Source organism: Mustela nivalis (genome assembly GCF_964662115.1).
Source record: "Mustela nivalis genome assembly, chromosome: 10".
NCBI lineage: Eukaryota > Metazoa > Chordata > Mammalia > Carnivora > Mustelidae > Mustela > Mustela nivalis.
Window position 1 is genome coordinate 34,127,463 of NC_139029.1, and position 19,132 is coordinate 34,146,594.

Sequence of the window (19,132 nt, forward strand, 5' to 3'; positions counted from 1 at the left end):
TATTTCCTAAAATGTGGCAAAACACTATCTGGGGGTGCCTGGGTGGCTCAGTGGGTTAAGCCACTGCCTTTGGCTCAGGTCATGATCTCAGGGTCATGGGATCAAGCCCCACATCGGGCTCTCTGCTCAGTTGGGATCCTGCTTCCCCCTCTCTCTCTGCCTGCTGCTCTGCCTACCTGTGATCTCTCTCTCTGTCAAATAAATAAAAATCTTTTTTTTTTTTTAAAGATTTTATTTATTTATTTGACAGAGAGAAATCACAAGTAGATGGAGGGGCAGGCAGAGAGAGAGAGAGAGAGGGAAGCAGGCTCTCCGCGGAGCAGAGAGCCCGATGTGGGACTCGATCCCAGGACTCTGAGATCATGACCTGAGCTGAAGGCAGCGGCTTAACCCACTGAGCCACCCAGGCGCCCAAATAAATAAAAATCTTTTAAAAAATATTTAAAAAATAAACAAAACACTATCTGAACTCATAAACAGAAATATTATACATAATGAGGGCATTGGCAGATCTCTGGGAGCTTCCCATAAATTATACAATTTTCTAGTAAATTTATACTAATTTTGCCTGTATGGATTTAAATTAGGGAGGGATGAGTGTCTTTTCCGATTTGAGAAGTTTTCCCATGAAACTCATCAAAAGTAAATATCAAATAAATCTATTTCTAATACCTCTCTAAAAACTTGAAAGAACACTTGTGGTTTTTCCAGGAATGCTCTGGAATATCTCAAAGATAGTTTTAGTTACTAAAGATATACTGGAATTTTATTGTTTCCTATATCTAGGATCGGATTTTGGGAAGACAAAACTTCAGAGTTGTCAGTGAAAATAATTAAGATAGGAGCATTAGTGCTTGAGAAACAATACCCAGTTACTTAAGCAAGGTGACAATAAAACACTTCATTTTTGTTTTGTTTTGTTTTTAAAGATTTTATTTTTTTGTCAGAGAAGTGAGAGAGAGAGAGACAGCACAGCAGGGGGAGTGGCAGCCTGAGGGAGAAGCAGGCTTCCTCCTGAGCAAGGAACCTGACATGGGGCTCCTGAGACGAAGGCAGACGCCCAATGAATGAGCAACCCAGATACCTCCCAATAAAATACTTTAAAAAGCAAAAGATTTATGCCCAATAAAATACTTTAAAATAAACATAGAACGGGGCGCCTGGATGGCTCAGTGGGTTAAGGCCTCTGCCATTGGCTTGGGTCATGGTCCCAGCTTCCTGGGATGGGCCCATTTTGAACTCTCTGCTCAGCGGGGAGCCTGCTTCCTCCCCTCTCTCTCTGCCTGCCTCTCTGCCTACTTGTGATCTCTGTCTGTCAAATAAATAAATAAAATCTTAAAATAAAATAAAATAAACATAGAAGTTAACAAAATTTGAAGAATCACAGCTTTTTCATGAGGAGCCTTTTCTTAAATAATTACGGACATACTAAGTCAGCATAAAGCAAAGAAAATTATTCTAGTAAGACAAGAACTATTTACTATCTGGACATAATACACAGAAAGAAAAGAATAACCTTTAATATTGTAGGTGAAGGCAATAAACTGTAAACCAAGGAGAGTTAGCCCATCAAAACCCAGCAAATTTAGCTAAGATTTTAAGCAGTTCAAAGCTTCTCAGACTCATGGCATGGTATTATAAACCATGGCAAACAAAATTCACATTATAAATTCTGTTCATTCTTTTCTTTCGTATTCTGTAACATTTATACTCTACTTGAGGACAGTTCTTAGGGGGTCATCAAGGTCAGGTTTAAATTTAAAATAATGCTGAAATGATACTGACATGCAGTGCATTTATCATTGCTGTTTTCAAATTAATCAATAAGTAAACATTTAAAAATGTCTCAGACTGTCCAGCCAATCACAGTCAACCTGTAGAACCAAGAGAGTTATTTATTTATTTTTTTTTCCCAAGAGAGTTAATAATAAATGTTTTGAGGTACTAAGTTTTGGGATTGTTTGTTAAGTAGTGTTTTGGGCTGGATGTTTGTGTCCTCCCAAAGTGCATATGTTGAAGCCTGTTTCCCAGTCTTCTGGTATTTGGAGGTAGGGCCTTTGGGAGGTAGGTAGACCACAACAAACAATGTTATTACCTAAAAATATAACTGGTGTCCTTGTGCAGTCAATTCTCATTTCTCCTCTTGGCTCCAGGCAACCACTGATCTGCTTTTTGGCACTATATATTAGTTTGGCCTGTGGCAGAATTTCATACAGTATCTGTTCTTTTGTAATAGGCTTCCTCATGTTTCAGTACTCCTGTTCATTTTTTTTTTTTTTTTAAAGAGAGAGAGAATGTGCACATGCTGGGGGTGGGGGAGGGGCAGAGGGAGGGAGAGAATCTTAAGCAACTTCCCCGCCCAGTGCCAGCCCCACACAGGGCTTGATTTCACAACCTGGGCAGAAATCAAGAGTTGGATGCTTAATCGACTGAGCCACCCAGGTGCCCCTGCTCCTGTTTATTTTAATGCTTAGTTTAGTATTTTTCTTGTGTAAATAGACCACTATTTGATGGTTATTTGGGTTGCTTCCTGTTTTTGGATATTATGAATAAAGCTGCTATGATTATTCACGTAGAAGTCTTTTTATGGACATACATTTCCACTTTTGCAGGGTTATATACCTGAGAGAGGTCAGGCCATGAAAACAGTATCTTAATCGCTGTTTCCACCAGTGGGAGTAACTTAGCCATAAACAAACCTAAAACAAAACCTGACTGTATAGAGGAAAAATAAATTTATAAAGGTAGAGTCAGCAAACTTCAGATAGCCACTTCAGATTTACCTCTGGAAGTCAAGAAAAGACATTCCTGGGCAGCCCCTATGAGATATATTTATCTCTGTGGCTCTGTGAGGTGAATCCATAGGGCATTTTGGTGGAGGACTTCCAGTACTTTTTAACAGGTAATTTTCTAGAAAAGATAAAATCATGGCTCTTATCAATGAAAATGAAATGAAACATTTAAAGATATAAAATGAAAACATTTAAAGATTAAAAAAACCCTCTTCATTAACAAGTGAACCACTCTGATGTTATACCAGTATCAATTTTTTTCCATTATCAATTTTTATGATTGAAAGTTAACAAAATATTAAGGATCATAATTTAATTAATGTTGTCACCATCTAGGTATTCATCTGTTTGAGCAATAAAGTGACAGCAAACAATTATTTATTATTGTTATTGAATGTTCTATACTTTTCCTTGCCTTTATTTCAGCAAAATTATTGTTGTAATTAAGATTTCTAAAAATAAATGGTCTTGGGGTACCTGGGTGACTCAGTTGGTTAAGCATCTGCCTTCAGCTCAGGTCATGATCCCAGGGTCCTGGGATGGAGCCCCGCATCTGGCTCCCTGATCAGCGGAGATCCTGCTTCTCCCTCCCCCTGACCCTGCCTGCGCTCCCCTCCTTGTGCTCTCCCTCTCTCAAATAAATAAATAAAATCTTTTAAAAATATGGTGTTATCTTTATGCCAATTATATCTCAAGAAAAGTGGGAGAAAAGAATGTTAAATAATTCATTATTATTTCATCTTATATATTGAAATCATATTTTGAATATATGATACTCAAATAAAATATATTAAAATTTTTAAAAATTGTGTTATTTTGACAATATTATATGAAATTAACAAACTTACTTGAGCCATTTTTTTTCTTACATTATTTTTAAAAAGTTATGTTCTCATTAGAGGGCATTCTGCTGCCATGATTTCACACATCAAACTTTGTAATGGAGTTTCATAAATTTACTGTTGTCATAGGAGATATTACACAATGTTTTAATATCATCTTATAAGTTGTTATCTCTGTTACTACAATGTCACCGTTTCTTAAAAGCATTGTCTAAGGCCATGTAACAGTTCTTAGGATCTTTCATCATTTCACTGCTGGGATGTTATAAAGAAAAGCAAAAGTAGCAGCATGTTCATGAAAAATCTTAATCTGTGATGGCCTCAAAGTAGTCTGTAGAAGTCAGTTTGAGATTATTTGGTGGTAAATCTTCTTCATGGTCATGTATGGTTAACATAATATAAGGTGGCTCCTATGCAGTCCTCCTTTTCTTGGTGTTCATGCTTTTGTATATTCCTCCTCCTCTTGAGAGTGGACAGTACCTGTAGTTTGCTTATAACCAATGGAACATAGTACAAGTGATGAGGTATCGCTCCTGTGACCATATTATGGTATATAAGACTTTGCCTAGTTAGTGGACTCCCCATAGAGACCATACTGGTTTGAGAAAGTAAGCAGCAGCCTGTTGGGAAATAATACAACCCAGGTGATGCTGTGTTTATAGCCTTGTGAGACCCTAAGCAGAGGACCTAGCTAGGCTGTGCTTGAATTTTTGACTCACAGAAACTGTGAACTAATCAGTGTTTATTTTAAGTAGCTACATTTGAAGGAATTTGTTACTCAGTAGAAAATGAATATGTGATGCAGATGTACTTTTCACATTTTCTTTTATTTCCTTATATCTCAATGTCACTTTCCTTGTATTTGCTATATGGAAATTCTTCTGATTAAAATATTTTTTTAGTCTTTTAAAAAGTGAAAGAACCCAACTGCCAAACAGATTTCTTTTGTTTTTGTCCTCCCTCATCAAATGATAAATGTTAAGTGTATGTGTAAGTTTATTTAAAAAAAAAATCACATAAATCTTTTTTTTTCTTTTAAAGTCCTGTGAGGTTGGTTTCCTTTCAAAGATTTTATTTATTTAGTTGAGAGAGCATGAGAGAGGAGAAGGTCAGAGGGAGAAGCCGACTCCCTGTGCAGCTGGGAGCCGGGTGTGGGACTCCATCCCGGGACTCCAGGATCGTGACCTGAGCCGAAGGCAGTAGTTTAACCAACCGAGACACCCAGGCACCCCAAATCACATAATTCTTCAAAATGGTTGTGCCATTTTATACTCCCACTAGTGATACTGAGAATTCTAGTTGACCCACATCCATGCTAAAACTTGTTATGGTCAAACTTTAAATTTTAGCCAGTCTAGTGGGTGGGTAGTGGTATTGCATTGTAGTTTTAGCTTACATTTACCAGATGAAAAATGATGTTGAGCATGTTTTTCATATATTTATTAGCTATTTGTATATCTTTTGTGAAATGTGTGTTCAAATCTTTTGCTCACTTAAAAAAATAAATTGGTTTATTATTATATAGTTGTAAGAGATGTTTATATATTCCAGATACAGATTTTTTTTTTTTTTGTCAGATGTGTTGTGACTATTTTCCTCTAGTCTATGGCTTACCTTTTCCTTTGGAAGTACATGGAATAGTATCTTTTAAAAAGCATAAGGTTTTAGTTTTGATGTTCAGTTGTGAGTTTTTATTTTTTATTATTTATTAATTATATATATATATATTTTAAAGATTTTATTTATTTATTTGACAAAGAGAGATCACAAGTAGATGGAGAGGCAGGCAGAGAGAGAGAGAGGGAAGCAGGCTCCCTGCTGAGCAGAGAGCCCGATGCGGGACTCGATCCCAGGACCCTGAGATCATGACCTGAGCCGAAGGCAGCGGCTTAACCCACTGAGCCACCCAGGCGCCCTATTAATTATATATTTTAAAAAGGTTTTTATATATTTATTTGACAGAGAGAGAGAACACAAGTAGGCAGAGAGACAGGCAGAGAGAGGGGGAAGCAGGCTCCCAGCTGAGCAGAGAGCCTGATGTGGGGCTCCATCCCAGGACCCTGAGATCATGACCCGAGCTGAAGGCAGGTGCCCCAAGTTTTTATTTTTTACTGTGAGTTCAATTTGTGAGTATTTATCCTCCGTCCAAGAAATCCTTGCCTATCCTGAGATCATGTAGATTTTCTCCAGTGTTTTGTTCTAGAAGTTTTGTAATTTTAGCTTTTATGTTTGGGTCTTAATCCTTTTTGAATTTTTTTAAGTTTTAAAAATTGTGATAAGATACATATAACATAAAAATTTGCCATTGAATTGTATACAATTTAATGGCATTAAGTTCATTCACAATGTTATGCAACCATCACCACTATATTTCTAAACTTTTTTATCATCCTAAGTAGAAACTTTGTAACCTTTAAGCAGTAATTCCGCATTGTCTCCTTTTCCTAGCCTCTGGTATCTCTATTCTACTTTCTGTCTGATGTATTTGCCTATTGTAGGTATTTCATGTGTGTAGAGCCACACCATATTTGCCTTTTTGTCTGGCTTCTGTCACTTAGTATATTTCATATTGTCTGTATCTTAAGTTTTAATAAGATATTTTATGAACTTTTAAAAAAGATTTTATTTTATTTTTTAAAAAATTTTATTTATTCATTTGACAGAGAGAGCGCACAAGCAGAGGGAGCAGCAGAGGGAGAGGGAGAAGCAGACTCGCCGCTGAGCAGGGAGCCAGACATAGGGCTTCATCCCAGTACCCTGGGATCATGGCCTGAGCCAAAGACAGATGATTAACTGACTGAGCTACCCAGGCACCCCAGTTTTATTTGAGAGAGAGAAATAGAATGAATTGGGGGAGGGGCAAGGGAGAGAATCCCAAGCACACGCCACATTGAGCACAGAGCCCATCTTGGGGCTCAGTCTTAAGGACCCTGAGATCATGACCTGAGCCAAAACCAAGAGTAGGATGCTTAACCACCTAAGCCACACAGGCACCACTGAATTTTTTTTTGTAAGTTATCCATCTTATATATTACTGGCATAGGTTGTTCATGGCATTCTCATTCTTTTATTGCCTGTTGAAGTATTGCAATAACCCATCTTTTATTCCTAAGAATGGTAATTTGAAACCTGGTGATTCACAGACCTGTACCCCTGGGGATAAAAATATGTTTATAAAAAATAAAAAATTTAAAAAAAAAAGAACGGTAATTTGTGTTTTCTTTCCTTTGCTTCTTGATTCGTCTTACTAGGATTTTTTTTTTCTTTTAAGTAAACTGTACACCCAACATGGGGCTTGAACTCATGACCCTGATATCAAGAGTTGAATGCTGTGCCAATTGAGCCAGCCAAATGTCCCTGTCTTACAAAGATTTTTATTAATTTTATTAATAGTTTCAAAGAACCCACTTTTGGTTTTGTTCATTTTTTCCTATTTTCTGTCATTGATTTCTTCTTCTTTTTAAAAACATGTGCTTAAACCATCAAGGCAGCTTCTAGAGTTTGTGACCATGCTCTTCTATCCTCCTTCCCTTTTTTTAATTGAAGTATAGTTTACAGTGTTTCAGTCATTGATTTCTGTTTTTGCTTTATGTATTCTTGTATTTTGAATTTGCTTTTTTCAGTTTTTAACGTAGAGGCATAAGTTAGTGATTTTTAGATCTTCTTTTTATTTTATTTTTTAAATTTATTTGACAGACAGAGATCACAAGTAGGCAGAGAGACAGGTAGAGAGAGAGAGAGAGAGAGAGAGGAGGAGGAGGAGGAAGCAGGCTACCTGCTGAGAAGAGCCCGATGCGAGGCTCGATTTCAGGACCCTGGGATCATGACCGGAGGCGAAGGCAGAGGCTTTAACCCACTGAGCCACCCAGGCACCCCAGATCTTCCTTTTTTAATGTAAGCATTTAAAGTTATAAATTTTCATTTAAGCACTCCTTTAGCTGCATACTCTAAGGTTAGATATGTTGTATATTAATTTAATAGAATCTAAATTATTTTCTAATTTCCTTTGTCATTTTGTCTTTCACCTATAGTTTATTTAGAAGTGTGACTTAATTTTCAAGTGTTGAGGAATTGTGTAGGCTTTTTTAAAAAATAGCAATTGATTTTGAGTTCTGTCGTGTTCAGTTAACATTACTTTATAAGATTTCAGTCTTTTGAAATTTCTTGAGACTTCTTTTGTGTCCTAGTTTGTGGTCTTTCTTGATGAACGTTCAATGTGTGTTTGATTAGCTGCCCTGAACTCTTACCTGTGCCTTCTCAGTTTAGTGGAACTACTGTCTTTTGCTTGCACTATAGCTCTCTGTGCCACTATAAGAAAATTGTTCCCAAGCAGAGGGTAGGGACAACTGGGATGCTTCTGCATTTGAGTTTCCCTTTTTTCTGGGTTTGCATTTTTGTATTGCCTTTTCCCAGTGCCTGAAAACTACTGCCTCAAATATTTTGTCTGGTTTTATGGGGGTTTGTAGTAGAATGGTTAGTTTTGTTTCCATAACTGTGTCATAGTTGCAGGTGAAAATTTGACAATTTTTTTTTTAAAGATTTTATTTATTTATTTGACAGAGAGAAATTACAAGTACACTGAGAGGTAGGCAGAGAGAGAGAGAAGGAAGCAGGCTCCCTGCTGAGCAGAGAGCCCGATGCGGGACTCGATCCCAGGACCCTGAGATCATGACCTGAGCCAAAGGCTTAACCCACTGAGCCACCCAGGCGCCCTGAAAATTTGACAATTTTAATGCCTAAAATTGAGAGTTTTTTCTTCATTTTCTCGTAAGTCAGAACCTGTATTTCGTTTCAAGTTAATGATGTTCTCATTTCTTCTTCCTCATTTTCCTCTTCAAGTAACTCAGTAATATATATAATGAAGTTGTTTAACATGAGTTTTGTTTCTGTTATGATGTATAGAACTTAGTCATATTTATATTTTTAAAAAGTTAGGTGTGATTTTTTTCCCTCGCTTTATCATCAGTAAAATTAATAATTTCATTTAAGTCTTTATTCTTGTCAATGACCACTCGTTTCATCATTTTTTATCCAGCTTAAATGTTTAGCCATTTTAGTGACAAATTTCCGTATAATTTACATTAAACCTATAAATATTTCTTTGTCTTCTGTGATTACTTCACCGTTAAGCCACAAGAGAAAAAAAAACACCTTTTCATTTGGCTAAATATTGGATAGATAATATTATTTTAAGAACAATTATACCTGCTTTCTATACTGACATTTGCTTCCTTTCTTTGAATATAATGGCTAACTTCCTGTTTATTGACTTGTCTTTACTACTGATAATTTTAGGTGTGCTTTCTGGATGTGGTTAAGTCCTGTTCATTTCATTAGTGTTTGTTTTTCTTTTTAAGATTTTATTTATTTATTCATTTATTTGAGAGAAAGAGATAGATAGTGACAGACATAGCAAGAGAGAGCACATGTGGGGAGGAGAGGGAGAAGCAGGCTCCTGCTGAGCAGGGAGCCCAGCATGGGGCTTGATTCCAGGACCCTGGGATCATGACTTGAGCTAAAGGCAGAAGCTTAACCCACTGAGCCACCCAGGTGCCCCATTAGTTTTGTTTTTTAATTTAAGCAACTTATTTATAGATTTTTCTTTTTCTTTTTTTTTAATTTATTTTTTATTTTTAAAAAATATTTATTTATTTGAGAGATAGAGAAAGGAAGAGAGTGCACAAGTGAGAGGGAAAGAGGCAGAGGGAGAGAGAATCTCAAGCAGACCCCGTGCTGATCATGGACCCCCAAACGGCTTAATCTCATGACTCTGAGATCTTGTTCTGAGCAAAAACTAAGAGTTAGATGCTTAACCAACTGAGCTACCCAGGCATCCCAATTTCTTTTTCTTAAGCTCCACTTTCCTGCTTTTCTATCTCTGTCATGATTATAGCTTGTACTCATTATTATAATGATCTTTAGAATTTAAAAATAAAATGTAATTGTGTTCAGAGAGTACCAACTTTGAATATGTGTTTTTTTCAGTTTCCAAAAATATATTACAAAATATAAAAATACAGGGGCGCCTGGGTGGCTCAGTGGATTAAGCCGCTGCCTTCGGCTCAGGTCATGATCTCAGAGTCCTGGCATCGAGTCCCGCATCGGGCTCTCTGCTCAGCAGAGAGCCTGCTTTCCTCTCTCTCTCTGCCTGCCTCTCCATCTACTTGTGATTTCTCTGTCAAATAAATAAATAAAATCTTAAAAAAAAAAATATAAAAATACAGAACGCTTCATGAATTTGTGTGCCATCCTTATTCAGGGACCATGTTAATCTTGTATTATTCCAGTTTTAGTATATGTGCTGCCCAAGTGAGCACAAGTTTGAATATATTTTTATTAAAAAAAAAAGTGTTATGGGGCGCCTGGGTGGCTCAGTGGGTTAAGCTGCTGCCTTCGGCTCAGGTCATGATCTCAGGGTCCTGGGATCGAGTTCCGCATGGGGCTCTCTGCTCAGCGGGGAGCCTGCTTCCTCCTCTCTCTCTCTCTGCCTGCCTCTCCAACTACTTGTGATTTCTCTCTGTCAAATAAATAAATAAAATCTTTAAAAAAAAGTGTTAAAAATGGAAAATTTTCATGCTTCCAAAGTTATTTTTGTTTTTATTTTTATAAGATTTATTTATTTATTTTAGAGAGAGAGCATGAGAGCACAAGCAGGGGAGAGGGGGAGAGAGAGAATCTTAAGCAGATATCCTGCTGAGAGGAGCCCCATGTGGGGCTCAATTTTATGACCCAAGGTCAAAATCAAGAGTTGGACACTAAGCCAACTGAGTCACCCAGGTGCCCCTATTTTTATTTTTAAATATTTGGAATTATTGAAGTATCTGGGTGGCTTAGTCAGTTGAGTGTCAGACTCTTGGTTTTGGCTGGGGTGGTCTCAGGGTTATGGGATTGAGCCTCAGGGCTCTGCAGTCAGTTGGGAGTCTGCTTAGGGTTCTCTCTCTCTCCCTCTGACCTGCCCCCTGCTCATGTACTCTCTCTCTCTAAAATAAAAAAATCTTGGGGTGCCTGGGTAGCTCAGTGGGTTAAAACTGGGTCATGATCCTGGGGTCCTGGGATCCAGCCCCATATCGGGCTCTCTGCTCAGCGGGAGGCCTGCTTCCCCCACCCCCCACCTCTCTGCCTGTCTCTCTGCCTACTTGTGATCTCTGTCAAATAAACAAATAAAAGTCTTAAAAAAAAATCTTTAAAAAATTAAGCTAAATTAATGGGCACCTGGGTGGCTCAGTGGGTTAGGCCTCCTGTCTCAGGTTGTGATTCCAGGGTTTTGGAATCGAGGCCTGCATCAGGTTCTCTACTCAGCGGGAAGCCTACTTCCCCCTCTCTTTCTGCTTGCCTCTCTGCCTGCTTGTGATCTCTGTCAAATAAATAAGTAAATCTTTAAAAAAATTTTAAGCTAAATTTTAAAATTTTGTCATTTTTAGATAAATCTAAGTATGTATTTTTAGAAAAAACTTTTCAGTCTTAGCATTAACTGTACAATCAATTGTCATATGAAAAATTAGTTTATGGCTTTACATATGTTATGTGTAAACCTGCACAAAAATAAATTTACTAGTACTATGAATTAATTCGGCAAAATGTTCCTCAGCTGCCATGTGCTCTGTTACTGAGTACTGAGCCAAATGGTGGATACTGGCTAAATGACGGATATCTTTCAAACCATGAATTAGAACAGAAAGAAATCAAGTAAATAGTTAATTTGGCTGTATTAGGAACCAGCATTTGTATTAGACAAGAAATCTGTTATATTCATGTTACCTGAGAGGAGGAAGGATTTGACAGGTTAATTAATTTGCCTTTTTCCTTTTAAGGCCCTTTGCTGTTAAAATATTTTATAATCTCAACAGAGTTCTTTCTTTTTTTTTTTTTTTAAGATTTTATTTATTTATTTGACAGAGAGAGATCACAAGTATGCAGAGAGGCAGGCAGAAAGAGAGGAGGAAGCAGGCCCCCTGCTGAGCTGAGAGCCCGATGTGGGGCTCGATCCCAGGACCCTGGGATCATGACCCAAGCTGAAGGTAGAGGCCTTAACCCACTGAGCCATCCAGGCACCCCGTCAACAGATTTCTTTAAGAAGCTTGTTGCTTCACAGTCTATAATAGCAATCTAACATGGTTGTCTTCTTAAAATATACATAGGAAGAAAAAAAATACATAGGAAGAAAGATGTGGGTAAGTGTTTTCCTGGGGTTTGAACAGTGTAAATAGTAAGAATGGATTTTTAGGGTTCCACTTTGTCAGTGCAGTATTCCAGATCACAGGTGTGACAGAGGCAACCCATTTCTTTAGGGAATTTATATTTTGTGTTTGTGGTTTTGTAGAACTGCTAAAGTGAGTAGCTCATGGCAGGGACCTTTCTTGTCTGGCTATAAAGATGGTAACCCAGTCAATAAATAGTTGTTGTGTGAACAAACAAGAAGAGGTTGCTGTTTGATTTTCCATACCTCAAGTTGTTGGGTGCTCTCCAATTCTGGGGAAATGTTAAGCTTTTGTAGTGCTGACAAAGCTACAGGGATATTGGCACGAATGCAAGTAAGTTTAAAGAAAGTGCTCTGTGTGGAGATAGATTAAACTCTAGGAGTAAGAGTGATACCTTCGTTGGGTCAGATGAAGAACATAATATACGATTCCATTCTCTAAAATTCAAATATTTTTTAACCTTTAGCATTATTTAAAGAGCTCCCTGCTCTCTCACCTCTCCCAATTTATTATTGCACAGCAGGCTAGGGAGAAATGTATTTGCTATTGTCAGAATCTTCTGCTGAAAGGTATTTATAGCACAGAGGTTTATAACATTGATTCTAGAGATTACTTCAGTTCACCAACTTGGCTGAGCACAGGAATACTTCTGGCTAGCATAATTCATCTATAGGATAACTAGGTGCAGATATATCGAGGAAAGGTATTTTCCCCTTTAACACCCCTTTAAAGATTTTAACCTCTTTGTGTGTGTTTTTTAACAATGGGAATAATAATAGCACACGTATCATAGGACTGTGATGATGAGGACTACCTCGGTATTATGTGTAGAGTGCTTAGAATAAAATCCAGTACATAATAAGTCCTTGTAAATACTTACTTGTAATTGTTTCATAAAACAATTCTTACTGTGTGAAGTACTCTGATATTTTCTGTTCTATTTCATTCTCTTTCCCTTTTAAGAAAGTGTTTGTCCTGACTTCTAAATTGATTTTATGAGTTACTAAATAGTTGTGACCTTCAGTTGAAAAAATATTGGCTGGGATAGGAATTAATTGTTTGGCTGTTACTCTAGAAAAACAGTTTGACGTACTTTGTCGTGTCAGTAAATTAGAGGAGCCCTTCAGAGTTGGCAGGGGCTCTTAAGCAGGGGACCAAGACTTCTACTTACTCTGGTTCGCCTAGCTCCACCGGATCACTTGGCTTTCTTTAGGCCAGGCTGTTTTTGTCAGATGGTTTCTTGTATGTTGGGGCTTATCTCCTCCTCTACATTGGGATCCAGCTCCTGGAGGGCAAGAACTATAATAATTGCTAACACTTTTGGGGTGTCTGGGTGGCTCAATCGGTTAAGCATCTGCCTTTAGCTCAGGTTATAATCCCAGGGTTTTGGGATTGAGCCTCATGTGGTATTGGGCTCCTTGCTCAGTGGGGAGCCTGCTTCTCCCTCTGCCTGCCACTCACACTGCTTGTGCTTTTTCTCTCTCACTATCTCTGTCTAAGTAAATGAAATCTTTTTGGAAAAAAAAAAAAGCTAACACTTCTATAGCACTTCCTCTTTGCTAGGTACTTTTCCGCTTTTCATATATTAATCTTCACCACAACCTATTTATTAGGCACCTGAAGTTATTTTCATTCTACAGATGGGGAAAACAAAGCATGCAGAAGTTAGTTAGCTTACCCTTCACTAGAATTCTTCTGTAGCTTACCATAATGTCTTGTGTAACATCTGCCATACAGATGATTTCATTAATAGTTACTGACAAGTTAAACCAAATAGTTTCTGGGTTTATTTTCTTAGCTTTCTTTTGGCTTTTCTCACCACAAGGTTATTCAAGTGATTAGAGAGTAATAGAAATTGAATTAGCAGTAGAATTTGAATTAAAAATGATGCTGAACTTTTTCAAAGGAAGGAATTCAGAATTTATTTAAATTGGTCAAATTCAGAATTTGAATAATGGCTCTGCTTTGAGCCCTAACATTAAGACTGTCATCCTCCACCTGACATGGGTTTGAGAATGAATAAGTTACAGAAATGCCCACCTATTCTTAGCTCCTTAATTTACCGATTTGGGATCTTAGTGTGCTTTCTTCCAGTCCCATGCCCACTGCAACAGCTGTTCTATACTGGCCCACGCCTCCAGAGTAAATGGTATTTCTGTCACAGTGTGAGTTTTCAAGTTGGTATGTACAATTTTTGCCAGAGTCTTCACTGCTACCAGGCCTCAGGGTTGGAGGTTGCAACTGACTTGAGGGGGAGGGAGTTTGGTGCTTGTCACTGAGGAGGAACAAGGTGCTCTCTGACGCTCTGATTTGTTACAGGCTGAGTGTGAATGATGTCAGGCAGATAGAGGACAGCTGATTCATTTGGGATCTGGGACTCCTCACTGTGGCTCACTGCTGCCTCCTGGTCTCTTAGGTCTTTCGCAGAGGGGGTGGGAGGGAATTCTGAATATTATGTTTTTGAAGAACAGTGCTTTAATTTTTCTCTTAAGTTTGGGGAGCCTTTGTAAGTTTTCTTTGGCTTATAGACCGCATACCCCTTGTGTGAGAGAACTTCCTGCCAAGACTCCCGAGTGTGAGAGGGCAAAAGCTTTGAGTAGCCAGGAAAATGATGAAACGGAGGAGAGAGAGACTGGGAGCACCATGTCTGCGGATTCAGTAAGGAGGCTGGGGTCTCTTGAGTGGAAAATGGTAGATGTCGGAAAAGAACTAATGCCAACTAACACATTTCATTTGCTTGAATAAAGACTCTGCTTTGGAGATGCCTGTCAGAAAGAGGGCTTAGCTGGCATCACAAATTCAAGGTCAAAACACTGGTCCCCGGCAGGGGCCTATGGGCCTTCTAATTATGAAAATTGAGTTAGATGCCATTTTAGGGGTGCTTAGGTATCTGGGGAACTGGGTTAACAATGAAGATCTTTTTTTCCTGTCCTGAAAGCAGTTGTGTATTTAAACTTAGTGTCGAAGCTGCGAATACAAGCCCCAAGAATGTGAGAAACAAATGGAAATGAAAGTATCTTCTTGGACTAGAGAGGGTGTTGTATTTCTGCCCCAGGCCTGTCAGCTCAGGACCTCAGATCTGCCCTTGCAGATCCAAGCCTGAGTCCTTTAGGGTGTGACCTGAATTTTATTTCTGTGTTGGCCAATAGAGAAATAAAATAGAAAAAAATAGAAAAATACTTAGATAAGGATTTCATAGCTGGGGAATGGAAGAAGGCTTCCATGTCAGGTTAGCTTTTCCAGCAGCTTCTCAGGCTTATTTAATGAGGAAGGGTGCATTGATCAGCAAAGTAGGGAACCAGGGAAAGAAGTGTCCTAGAATCCATTCTACTTCAGTAATCTGTCTTGAACTGTCTTTGCAAGACTCACAGAGTGGAGGGCATGCCCTTCAGACTTTATTCCTGTGAATATTAGAGTTTACCTGGAGATAGCATGGTATGCTTGACTAGACACACGTACTTCTTCAGTGGGTTTCCCTTGGGTCACTGCTCTTCTGTGTTAGTGGATGCTCATTGATTAAATTAATGGTTGTACCAGACCTTGGAAGACTAGTTGTTTGAAGCATATAATTGGAAATACTGGCGTATGTTTAAAAAAGTGTTTATTCTCCTACTAAGACTAAAAGTTAAAGACTATAAAAAGAAGCTTCATGAACTAAAGTGTCATTTAAAGTGAAGAGGATTTGTTAGCGAAATTGTAAATTTTTAAAATTAAGCTTGTAGTATAAGAGAACGTAAGTGGTCAAAATCATTCTCTCCAAATGTTGGTGCACTATGGTTGGTAATCGTTGTGTCTGTTTTAGTGACGTTGAATTTAGCTTAGAAAAATTCCCCCTGCGGAACTAGTAAGTAGTTTATAAATCACCTTTGCTTTTTCAAACATTCCTTTTTAAACTCTAGCCTCATTGTATAACCAGTTTGCAGAGTGGCAATTACTAGCAAATAGAGAATGAGATATATTCTTTTAGATTTATAATCTTAATTATATATGCATCAAAATGGCTAAGACTCATTTTAAGTGTTAGGATTTGAGACTCCAAAATTTTGTATAAGCAATATTATTTAGGTTAATAAGAACTGTCTTATGGTATATTCTATTTAGCTCTAGCTTATATATACTAGGGAGCTGATTTTTTGAAATAGTTCTTTAAAAAAGTGAAAATTCTTTTTGAAAATGAGAAATTAATCCAAAGTTAATATCTTCAGTTCTTGTAATTTTTATTAATATGTTGAATTTATGGAAATTTGAGCATACCTGTAATTTAAAATAGTTTTCTGCCCTCTATTTTTCTATCCTTTTATATCCTCATATTGTGTACTCATCTGGGAAATATTCTGAAGCCAACTAAAGGGATAATTAGTAGGAAGGTAAAGATTTCCTTTGACTATATGTAATTAAACACAAGTAGAATATAACCATATATAAACAGTCAGTAATAACAGTACAGAAACTAATATTTTTAAACAAGTGCTTATGTGATACTTAAGTTTTTCAAAATCTTTAAAATGAATTATTGTGGCTAAATATGGTATTTGTATAGAAAGCCATGTTCCTACTATAGTATATTTCCAGAAGCCAATTCTAAATACTTTGAATACCCAAAGCTTAAATTTTTGGTTTTGATTCTATGGATTAAATTTTAGTCTCGATTGTCCTCGTGTGCCATTGCACTGAGGTAGGATATTTGAGAATGATTTTTGACCACTTTTTTTTTTTTTTGAGCCTCTTGCCTAAACTAACCCACTTTGAATATGTTTCTTTTTACTTGAGAAATTATCCCTGACCCTGCTTTTTTCTACCATGGTATGTTGTCAGAATCTCTACTCTTTGCCGAGGATCTGAAGTAAACCAGCACATGTTTTCACCCACATCAGCTCCAGCACTGTACTTCACTAAAATCCCATTTAGCGCTGATTGTGCCCTGGCTACTACTTCTCCTCTTGCCTTTTTCCTGAACCCACAAGCTCATAGCAGTCCTGGCAGTCCCTGTTGCAGCCACCCGCTGCAGTGGAGGTAAGGAAACCTGCTGCGACGTGAATGTGGGCCTTGGTGATTGCTTTTGGCCTAGTAGCTAAAACCCAAAACTTTCTCCTTAATAATGGGGAGAAACAGAATAAAAGTCACAGAGAAGAGTAAGAGGAATGTCAGATATTTCTGCTATATTCAAAATTCAAGAGAAAGAAAACATATCGGTAGTTAGACAGTTATGTGCCCATTGTGACAGTAGACAGCCCTGTGACCACTCCATGGGAGAAGCATAGTGTGACAGAATGCTAGAGCTCTCTAAAGGTTAACTAGTCCAAATGCCACATTTTGCACAACAGGAAAATTTGATTCTGAAATAGGTTAAGTGATTTGTTCAGATTGCTGAAAATAACCCTCTTCTCCTCATTTCTTTCTGACCTTTTATCTAGATACCATTTGAGTACATGCTATGTACTAGACACTGTTTTAGGCCTGAAAAACAGAAGAGTGACCAGAAAGAGCTAAAGTCCCTGCCCTCAGAGGAGCTTAGATTCTAATGGAGTAAATATGAGTAAATATATAAATGAATAAATATAAAACAGATGGACATATGCGATATTGGGAAAATAAAGTAGGTTGAGGAGAGTACGGAATGTGAGGCCATGGGGTTGACATTTTATATAAAATGGTCAGGGAGGTTCCTCACTCGTAAGTTGACACATGAGCAAAGACCTGAAGGAAAGTCCCAGAGCCAGAAAAGAGGTGTCTGGAGAAGAGTGTTTCAGACAGAGGCCACAGTAAATGCCAAAAACCCGATCTAAGAGTTTGCTTCATGTGTTCTTTGTTCAGCAGAGTCCAGTGAGGCTATGTGGAATGAGTTAAGAGGTAGGAAGTGGGAAATGAGGTCTGAGACATAGTGATAAGCCAAATGGAATAGAGCTTTAAATCCATCGTAAAAATTTTTGTTTTAGGCTGAGTGACGTGAGAAGCTCTTGGAGGGTTTGAAGCAGAAGAATGTTATGATCGGACTTAAATCAAAAGGATCCCTCTAGCTATAGTTAGAAGGTTACTGGTGTAATCTAGCAAAGACTAAATGATTGTTTGAACCCTTGGTGGTACAGGTGGTAAAAAGTGGTCAGATTTGATTATGTATTTTGGAGGTAGAATTGATAGGATTTGTTGATGGATTAGATGGCAGAGTTTGAGAAAAATATGAGTGAAGGATGACTGAAAATTGGGGGTTAAACAGCTAGAAAACTGTAAAATCCAGAAATTGACACTGGGAAACTGTAAGAGATCGCTGATTAGACATTTGGTTAAAGATAAGTGAAATTTGGGCTGAGGGTAAATAAGGAATTGTCAGTGTTTAAGTGAAACAAATGATTAGGTTTATGAGATCATCCAATGAGAGTCTGTTGGTAAAGAAGGAAGAAATGTCAAAGGATTGAGCTCTGGGGCCATCTGACTTCAAGAGATTGGGGAGATGAGGAACTAGCAGAGGAGAGACTGAAAAGGAGTGGGGCTTTTTAGGAATGAGAAAAATCAAGAGAGAGGTAACTTGGAAACCAATCAAAAAATTCTTCAAAAGAAAGTATGTTTGATCAGTAGGTATTTGTTAAGCTTTATGTTAGAAAAAAAAGCTAACCAGGAAAACTAGGAATTTGAGTAGAAACAACACTTATTATATAAACTTAAGTGACATTATTTGATACAAGACTTCAAATTCCACAGACATAACTAGAGCAGTGTTAGACTGATAGAGGACAATGTTAGGGGCTGACTTTCCCTGAAGTCACCTTTCCAGAGGTACTAGACTTGGTATATGATGCTGGGTAAAATGGTAAGTTGGGTAGCACCACAGCCCAACGTGTGCCCCCTTCTTGGCATGTGACTCAAAGTCTTATCTCTTCACACCTGTGGTTTTGAAGCTTAGGGCTTGAAAATATCTTAAATTTTTGAATATTTTTTTCCTACACTTATTCACATGTCTGTGTTAGTGTTTCATTCCATTCTTCTTTTGTATCCGTCCCATGCCAGGTACCATCAGTGACACAGCAAGGTGATTTTACCTTGTTGTTTGCTGCATATGTTTGTATTTCTTTAAACATTCTTGAATTTTATTTGCGATGCAGCTATATTATTCAGATATAGTTTGATCATTTTGAGGATTACTTTTTGGCTTTGTTGGGTGGGCCTAGAGTAGCATTGGGAGCTAATTTTTTCTTAATTCTAAGGCAGTGCTTTCTGAGTACTCTAGTCAATGTCTGTGCATTATGAGTTGGTTCCCCCCCACATACACCCATGCTGGTGGGAATACGATCTATTCCTATGTGAT

General features: G+C 37.8%; 1 protein-coding gene across 22 annotated transcripts in view; it reads left to right on the forward strand.

Moving 5' to 3' along the window:
• The window catches only part of MAST2 (microtubule associated serine/threonine kinase 2), a 210,611-nt gene that overhangs the window by 101,709 nt on the left and 89,770 nt on the right, over window positions 1-19,132 (forward strand). For 2 of the 22 annotated variants that reach the window (XM_082687237.1, XM_082687226.1), the window contains exons 1-2: window positions 13,912-14,490; window positions 16,648-16,845. The exons of 14 other annotated variants lie outside the window; for them this stretch is intronic. In XM_082687237.1, coding sequence (XP_082543363.1) covers window positions 14,441-14,490; window positions 16,648-16,845 — 248 coding nt within the window. In that variant the 5' untranslated portion in view covers window positions 13,912-14,440. Of the gene's footprint in view, window positions 1-7,194; window positions 7,529-13,911; window positions 14,491-16,647; window positions 16,846-19,132 lie in introns of those variants that run through there. 6 more of the 22 variants (XM_082687235.1, XM_082687236.1, XM_082687229.1 and 3 more) reach the window with 6 other exon arrangements.